Source organism: Branchiostoma floridae, chromosome 18 (genome assembly GCF_000003815.2).
Source record: "Branchiostoma floridae strain S238N-H82 chromosome 18, Bfl_VNyyK, whole genome shotgun sequence".
In the NCBI taxonomy this organism is placed as follows: domain Eukaryota; kingdom Metazoa; phylum Chordata; class Leptocardii; order Amphioxiformes; family Branchiostomatidae; genus Branchiostoma; species Branchiostoma floridae.
The window spans coordinates 15,564,003-15,573,291 of record NC_049996.1 but is presented as its reverse complement, the minus strand read 5'-3'; the positions used below and the strand labels follow the sequence as shown (position 1 = coordinate 15,573,291).

The following is a 9,289-nucleotide window of genomic DNA, read 5'->3' as shown; positions in this document are numbered from 1 at the left end:
GTCTACCAGCAAAATTTCACCTCAAAATGTGCTCGATATAATTAAAAATCGAGGGACGGAAAATGATTCCAGGCTGTCTATAACCCTGCCTGGGTATGTAGTGTTTGGGTGAGCAGAAGTGTTGAGACGTGCCCTGGGTATGTAGTGTTTGGGTGAGTAGAAGTGTTGAAACGTGCCCTGGGTATGTAGTGTTTGGGTGAGGAGAAGTGTTGAGACGTGCCCTGGGTATGTAGTGTTTGGGTGAACAGTTGAGACGTGCCCTGCCTGGGTATGTAGTGTTTGGGTGAGCAGAAGTGTTGAGACGTGCCCTGGTGGGTATGTAGTGTTTGGTTGATCAGAAGTGTTGAGACGTGCCCTGGGTATGTAGTGTTTGGTTGATCAGTTGAGACGTGCCCTGGGCGTGTAGTGTTTGGTTGATCAGTTGAGACGTGCCCTGGGCGTGTAGTGTTTGAGTGAGCAGTTGAGATGTGCCCTGGGTATGTAGTGTTTGGTTGATCAGAAGTGTTGAAACGTGCCCTGGGTATGTAGTGTTTGGGTGAGCAGTTGAGACGTGCCCTGGGTGTGTAGTGTTTGGTTGATCAGAAGTGTTGAGACGTGCCCTGGGTATGTAGTGTTTGGGTGAGTAGAAGTGTTGAGATCTGCCCTGGGTATGTAGTGTTTGTTTTGAACACTTGAGTGAAGAATGCAGTGAACACTACTGTGGGCAGCACAAACAGAGTACTGTCATTCCTGTCCCTGGGATTTACCTGGAATGTGTGAGGTGGAATGTCCTGAAATGTCTCCAGACTCTCCTTGTTGCCATGGCAAAATTTTGAGGACTGTTTATAAAGCAACGTTTCCTTGGTATCTGAAAAAGGCGATTTTCCGTCTTAATTGCCTTTCCCTGAAAAAAAAATAGATTTATTAAGAATAAAGCCCTGAGCCCAGAGCCCTATCTCTGCTTGGAAGTTGGAGGTTACAGAATAGAGCTTAGTAAAATGTAAATAAGATTAGGTGTAGTTTTTCTTTGTTTTGTTGGAATGGTTGGTTTATGATTTACGGTAATATATTATCAAAGTGTATTGACAGTGCGTCATCTTGGCCTTTTATTTCTTAATAGGGTAGACTTTGATAATGCCTTATAGAAGTTTGAAAAACATGTATTTTTATTTTTATTTTGTAGCCACGATATTTTCAGTTTTTACTGATTGACATGTTTTATAAATGTACTGGTTATCCATAACAATGGTTTGTTTGATAGTCCAGAGTTCAAGTTCAATTGAATGAGACTTTTGACCCCAGTAACATGTTAACAATGTAATTGCCAGTGACTTGTTCAACCATAAAAGACCTGTGACTGTGTGTCAGAAAAACAAATAAGGGGCTTTGAGTTTGACAAGTCAGAATCTTATTCCATTTCATACAGTCATTCTCAGCCTAGATATTATTCTAATCTCCAAGCAGATCCTACGATGGCACAAGATAGTACCACTACCAGACTGCCCAAGGAGTGTAGTCAGCCAAGAGGTGTACATTTGCCATGTCCCTGGTAGCCAAACACACTCCTAGGCCGGCTTCACTCCTCTGGCAGCTTTTGATACTATCTTATGCTACCGTAGGATCTGCTTCAATGGAGATTAATATTATTCGTCTTAGGCCCTAAAACCCTACGTGAGAATCATTCGGAACATAGGAGTATAACTGGCATAGGGGGTTAGGCTTTGGTAATAACTCCAATTACTAATAGGTAACTCCAGTGCATGTGATGGGTACTCATGGCGTCAACACTTGCCTGTTAGAACTGTGTGTTTGCCATGAGGAGGTGTCGTATCACAGCGTTCGGTGTACTCAGTGACATAAGACACCTCCCTTGAACTTCCACATGCAAATGACCTCAACGGAAAGGCAGCCGCAACCGTTACTTGAGCAAACCGGGGGTGTTTTTACAGGGAGTTTGGGGTGTAGGGAGTAAGGACAGCTGCGTATTTTAGTGAGGAAATTCATGCATGCGTCATCTGGATTGTCAAAATCTGGTACTCTGAAGACAAGGCTGGTTCAGGTCATTTTATAATACATCTACTGAGGTAGGCTTGTTCACGTTCTCCTGAGCACAGAAGGTAAGATTGTAGTTGTTGATCTTGCTCATAGATTAATTTTCTATAGTGGGTATTATTAACTAAAGGTTATTTGTCCACTAACAACCAACTACTTGTCAAAGTTTCAAATAGTACTAAGGTATCTTGTTGTGCACTATTAAAGAACAGTTAGAAACCTGTACATAAACTGTAAATAGCAGAAATCTTAACTTAAACATAGTTGTATTCTAACTGCATTAAATCTGACCTACTTTAACTTTCAGAGACTCTTGATCAGATTAGTAAAAGAAATGACCAAAATGAATGGACACAGACTATATATATGAACCCTGAGCTTTTGCTCTGCTACGTATAATTATGTTTTTGTATGATGTAACGTTATACGGTTTATAGTGATATTGATAGATTTATTAGGACTCGATGTAATCTGTATCTCTGTTATATTTTATCCGCCCCTTACCTCCCTCACGACCTCAATGAAAAGCAGCCTGCAGGCTGATTTGAGCTTTTCATGAATAAACAAAGGTCAGACAAACAAACTAGCATTTCTGCTTGTGCCACATGGACATGTAGTGACCCGTAAGACATTGCTCTACTATTCAGGACAGGTAACAGGAAAGTGCCAGTAGTTTATCTTCTAAGTCAGCCGTCTAATACTTGACCTGCTTATATCTGACACACCGTCTCAGCACATTTCTTACCAAATAAGACTCAGGAATAACTCTGGGGTCACAGGGTTTAAAGTTTTTCAAAAGGCACGTTTTTCGCCACGTGTAAAAGAAAAGCAAGGGCTTCCCAAAAGTTTGTTATTTACAAACAAAAGTTCAAAACAGACTAGTTGAATATTTATAAGAGGAAGGTTGAGAAAATATTTTCCATTATATTTTTGACATCTGAAAATACTGATTTAAACTGTTATTTAAGTTTACAACTTGCTTAAATGTCTGGTCAGAGTGAAAATCTGTTTGTGGTATCTTTGCGGTAGAAACAAGTGTTACATTATTGTTCCAGTAGTGACACAATGAAAGTTCATAAAGATACTAAAAATACACAAAACAGTGAAAACTTAAGAATATACTTATCAACATTTATAGATCCTTTAAGGTTTAGCCATTAAGTCATTTTTTCCTGTAATAAAGGATGCAACTACAGTCAATGTGTTGAACTAATGCATAAATCTTTGCCTGCAAAGAAAATCTTAGACATTTATCACCAAACATTGATCTTGAGCAAGTGACAGTATATCTGTCCTTCTGGTCAGAGCCCAGGCTTTTAGCCAGGCATGTGTCAACGCATCGTCTGGACGACTTTTCTTAGAATAACAAGAAATTTCACACACTAGACGCCCTTACACTGGGGAGAAAATTCTCTGACAGGCATGAAATTCTGATTGACCAGGGATGCTACCAGGTCATCTTTGGTCACAGTCTTCTACTGTGACCTCTGTAACAGTGTTTTTGCCTCTTACGATACCTTAGAATGCACTTTTTAAACTTAAAATCATCAAAAACTCTGCACCATGGAAGGTGGATGCCCCCAGACCCCCCTACAATAGTCACTTACCGCGAGTCACCAATAAATTTGGACTCCCTATAATAAAATCCTAGCTAAAAGCCTGTCGGAGCCGGTCTGTCCCCGGTTCAAACCGGTTAGTGTTACATGTGTACGAGATTCTGCGAATTTCTCAGAAGTTGCTTTGGCCAGACAGATGGCGACGTGCTGAGCGTGATTTGTGTCCGCTGGGCAAGAAAAATTAAAGGAGACTTTGTACAGACTAATGAGCTTGTGTTGGCCGGTACGGAAATCAGCATTTCCAAACAGCAGTTGTTTTCATGCCCGTAGCCAGGGGGGGTTCGGGGGGTTCGGAAGACACACATGCCAAAAGGTCCACTTTTTCACACTCAAAGGTCCACTTTTTAGTTTTACAGTCCAAGATTTTCTTTCATAGGTGGACTGACTGGCATTTTTCAATGATAGAATTTTCAGTGAGTCTATTAGCAAAATTTTTCCCAGAAATTGCAGGAAATAGCATTTCAGAGGGTCCAGGTTTCAAAATTTCCCGGACCTCCATTGCGACGCCTCGCATCTTCGCTGTTGGACATGGTGAACATATTTTGGGGGGAGTCGACAGCCTTGTATATCTATGATAGAAATTCCGTTAAACTTGGCTTAGTCTTCCAGCAAATTTTGCTAGTCAAAATGCAGAAAATAGCGTTTCACAGGGTCAAGATTTCAACCGAAATCCTGGCTACGGGCATGGTTTTCACCCCCTCAGTCCATGGCATGACAGAAGTTGTTGTTTTTAATAATGGTCAACTTGAAGGCTGAATGAGAGTACATGTACATATTGTATGTACACGTTTTTGAGTCCTTGAAAGGGAAGATTAACACATACCGTGACATACGTAACCATTTTTTTTAATCTCTGCCAAACACAACCTTATTGGTAATCTCCAAATTCAAACTCAATGCCTTGTTTATCAGCAGTAAAATGATTATTTTGTTCATTGGTATCAGCATGGAAATTTGCCAAATGAGTTAACATTCTTTTTCTAAACATTTCGTTCCCATTATATTTATTATATAAGGAGTCGAACCCATTAACCCAGGATCTAGAGTTAGATTTTACTAGCTTTAGATTAGAGTAGACACTTGTGATTTTGTATCGTGTACATTTGTTTGAATCTTTTTATGTTAACTGCAATTAGCCCACGGGCAAGAATTTGCAATAAACTATATTGCAGTCATTTTCATAGAAGTGCAACTTCTATTCCGGAATTAACCATTCTGAGTGCAATAATTACCATTCAAACTTGCCAGTCAGCCTTTTTCCCTTTGTCTCTACCAAATTCCCACTTGACCGAATAGTTAACGTTATAGGGGACTTTGGTCAAGTTAGGAATAAAGGTCTAGTATGGAGTTAATTTGAACTGACCAGCCAGCAGATAGACTGCAAAAGACTGACTGAAAACTCATTTGTCCCTATTTGCCCAAATTCTTTCCTTTTATTATCCTGCTGACATGTCTGCATGGAGGCTTAACTTTTTCCTGCTGACACTTTGATTTTGCATGATAACACAGGGCTCGAAATTCATTTTTGGGAATAGGTGCACTGGTGCACCCAACCTAGAAAATTGGGTGCACCAAAATATTTTTGGGTGCACCAAATAAAATAAAGTAGAATATCAGAATATCCTAATTGCAAACCTACTAAATTAGTAATTTGAACGGAGCTCTTCAGAAATCGGAAGTACTATGACAGTCATTCTATTATCTTTCTAACACAGATATCAAGAATATGGTGTTTACTTAGTATACTGACATCTTAACATACATAAGCCCATAAAAACATTTAGGTGCACCCTGTGCACCCACAGAAAATAATTGGGTGCACAGCTCCAATTTTGGGTGCACCTGGGTGCACAAAACCCCTGTATTTCGAGCCCTGTAACATAACGGTGACGTCTAACTGGTATCGTTAGGACAATAATGTCTTTGATGTAGTCGGGATGATGTCACATTACTCATTAGTCCTAAGCTTTTGCTGTGGTTTTTAGCTTTGCCAATGCCAATACTTCCTGTAGAGTTGACGCTGCTGCATCTATGTCAAACAACCGTGGATATGTTGTTTTTACTAAAAGTGCTGCGTCTAAGGAAGGAAAGGCTTTCCCAACAAGCAAGTTTAGGGTGCTTTTTTGGAAATGAGTATATGACATAATGTCTAGAAGCTATCATTGTGTTGTGTCATATTGAGAGGTCTGTAATTCATGTAACACTCTTCATTCAACCTTTTCCAGTGTGGGCCGAGGATACACAAGTTTGCAGCAATGCACAAGGGAAACCTTAGTTGATCGCCAGCTCTAGTATATGGTAAGTTGTACAGTGTATTTAATTTAATGTTTTTGCATTTGATTAAGCATTCGAATTGTCTAAGATGTTCATCAATCATGATGGTTTTGATCTTTCTTTCTTTCTTTCTTTCCATCTTTTTCTTTTGTTCTCTTTCATTCTTTCTTTCAAATTTTTTTCTTTCCTTCATTCTTACTTTTTCATTCTTTCATTCTCTTTTTCTTTCTTTCAATCTTTCTTCCTTCTTTCTTTCCTTCTCTCTTTCTTTCTCTCTTTGTTCAAGAGCATTTAGAACATAAGAAATGCAAAATATTGCATGTTGTGTTGTGTGTTTGTACATTGCTTTAAACATTTGTCAATGGGCTTGGCCTTGTGTACAACACCAGGAATGTAGAATGAACTCTGGTAACCTTTCGTGTGATGGTCAAGTGTAAATGGTGCGTTTAGCTGTGATTGCTGTGCTGTCTGGGAAAATCTGCTTACTAAGTGCTTTTGAGCATAACATGTTAATATGTGTACCTAGCTAAAAGGTCCCACAGACCTGCTTTGTCACACTTTGATGGATGACTGAAAATGTATGAAGAATCTAGTACAACAAGTCATAACATTTCAGCAAACTAAGGCATTCTGTATTGCAAAGGGCACGTTCTTTTATGACCAACATTAGGTTGTTGGTAGTCAACATATTAATTATACAATATAACAACGGGAGAGAAATTCTTTTCAAATTGGAGGTAAAATCTTGCAGGATTACAAGTAACAGCACAAAGGTATGTTAATGAAGTTTAGACATCCAGGTAAGCAATATTCAAAGGCAGCTCAGCTCAGAGATTTACTTCTGGACGTTTCGACTGACATCCATCACTCTTCTTCAGCATCACTAGAATGAACTGCCAAAACAAATCAATATACAATATTGCATTGCATTGCATTGGAAGAAATGATTGAATTTCATGTAATATTACTCATGAGGAAAAAAAAATAGTATTTCAAACTCTAGCAAGTCTAGGCCTGAAGTTGTGATATGGCCACGAAGTCATTTCTAACAATATTTCATGAAGCAGCCTGTTAAGTTTTCCTTGTGATGCTGAGTGTGATGTGACTCCCAGCCATCGGTCATAACGCTGGCGCCGCTTCACCATGCCAGACAGTTTGCTGACGTCACCATCATCTCTCCAAACGCATCCTAAATATTTTGCAAAGAAAGCCTCCGTCATCCAACTGCCTTTTAGCTTTGAGAACACCATTTCATAACAGCGTCTGTTTTTTAGGATTATCTGACATAATCCTTAGACTGACCTGTGGTAACCCGCGAGACATGTGAGAGGATTACCCTGCGGTAACCCAGGCCAATGTTACGCATGCACGGACACCCCACCTTGAGATGAATACTTGTTTGCCTGGGAGTTGTTTACTTTGACATGCTGAGGGTGTTGACCCAAATTCTTTCTGAGAAAGGCCTCTCGGGCGTGCAGTCACGTTGTCATAATGTGTGCTTCGCAGTTTTCCTGACTGCTTACGCACGCAGACAGCGTACCTCAGTCATACCACAATACAGTCTCTTTGCCGACCAGCACACATGGACGAGCTCTTCGGAACTGTTTCAAACGTTTTTCCAAGTCGTTTTATTCAGCATCAAGAACAGACATGTTTTGCCTGGGTAAGTAAACGAATTATATTAATGAGTAAGTGTAACTTTAGGTTGTCTTTATTATGTTTTTCAGATCCCAAGAAGTCACTTCAACCAGGAAGACAAGTTGTGCAATAGACTTGAACCATTTTGGATGACTCCATTGTAGAGGCTAAGGTAGTCAAGTCAGTCCATCCTTTTGAACAATGGCAACCATAATATATACTTAGTGTTTTGTAACATCAAGACTGCTGTTGCATGTACTGACTTATCAACTGAAAGTTACCACAGAAATTTTCTGTTTTCTTGTAATACTTTCAAGATTTGTTCTTCACTAGTGGACTGTTTTTAAATTGTTTTGTTTTTTGATTTTCCTGTCTTTGCTAACTCAATTTTCTTTTCCTTTTGTGCTACAAAATTTTAGCATTCGCCCACGGCCCAAACATGCAGACCATGCGGCCAAGTTCGCACCTGTTTGTCAACCCTGAGCTAAACGCCTCCTTGAGCCTATCACAGAAATTTCCTGTTTGCTTTACTTTCGAGATTTGTTCTTCACTATATAGAGCTCTGTTTATAAATACAAGTGTACCATGTCAACGGTTCTTGTTGAATTTTTCTGTCCTAGCTCACTCAATTTTCTTTTCCTTTTGTGCCACAAAATTCTAGCGTTTGCCCACGGTCCAAACATGCAGACCATGCGGCCAAGTTCGCACCTGTTTGTCAACCCAGAACTGACCACCTCCTCGAGTTCGTACTGTACCATCACCTCAAGCATGGAAAGCAGCACCCAGTCCGAATCCTTCCCAGGTACCAGTACAAAAATGTTTTCTCTTGTTGGACCGGTCCCGAAAAACCAAACCTGAAAAAAATTCAGTGGATCGGATGTTGGACCGATTAGAAAATGAAAATAAAAAGATTATAAAACAGATTATATCAGCACTTCAGTGGCAGGCGTTAATGTGTTTTGAGGCTTTAATAGCAAGAGTGAAGTAGAGTTGATAGTCAAGTTTCTAGTCAAACTTGGTGTAACTTAACAGAGGCAGTTAGCATAATGTTTATGTGAGGATACTACAATGTAGCATACTCCATCAAACAGATATCTTTGTAGCGAAATGGACCATTGTTTTGAGTATTGCCCAGGTCCATACCTGGACCTGATCCTCTGGACATGGATTGTACCTGTACATAAATTTTCTGTAACACCAGTTCACCTTTATCCGCGCCGGTGGGGCTAACCTTTATCCATTGTTTTAAAGAACAGGATAGTTAGTCGACTGACAGTGTTTGCAAATTACATTAACTTAATAAAAATAAGTGCAGTTTGAAACCACTGTGACAGTCCGTCATGTTGATACCACTAAATGTCAGGTTTGTAAGAACAACGGATATGTAGGCTACCCCACGGCTAAAGGTGAACTAGCGTGACCGGTCCCCTCCCCTATTCCCAGGAGCAGTCCATCCACAGAGGGTGAGCCCGGAAGAGTCCATCTGTAACACGTTCTGGCGACCTCGGCTGACCTTCCACTCCTTCCAACACGGGCGCTCGCTGGTGGACTTTGGCTCGCTGTGGCCCGACGGCGACCACTTGCGGTATGTTTTGAGCAAAATTACAGGATCTAGTACATTAGCCTGATTAAATCTCGCTTATAGCAACCCACGCAGCATCCGCCAGCCTCCTAGGGTGGGGAGGGGCCAGTTACAGACCCGGACAGCAGAGTTTGTGTTACACAGACTA

General features: G+C 40.4%; 1 protein-coding gene and 1 long non-coding RNA gene across 2 annotated transcripts in view; both read left to right on the top strand.

Moving 5' to 3' along the window:
- LOC118405240 overlaps positions 1–6,488 on the top strand; it is a 9,523-nt gene extending 3,035 nt beyond the window's left edge. Inside the window, exons 2-3 of the long non-coding RNA XR_004829861.1 lie at positions 5,873–5,945; positions 6,448–6,488. This is a non-coding gene — a long non-coding RNA (uncharacterized LOC118405240). The remainder of the gene's footprint in view (positions 1–5,872; positions 5,946–6,447) is intronic.
- A 520-nt stretch (positions 6,489–7,008) lies between these two features.
- The window catches only part of LOC118405478 (ankyrin-3-like), a 19,945-nt gene continuing 17,664 nt past the window's right edge, over positions 7,009–9,289 (top strand). Inside the window, exons 1-3 of the mRNA XM_035804981.1 lie at positions 7,009–7,584; positions 8,221–8,361; positions 9,003–9,144. Coding sequence (XP_035660874.1) covers positions 7,572–7,584; positions 8,221–8,361; positions 9,003–9,144 — 296 coding nt within the window. The 5' untranslated portion in view covers positions 7,009–7,571. The remainder of the gene's footprint in view (positions 7,585–8,220; positions 8,362–9,002; positions 9,145–9,289) is intronic.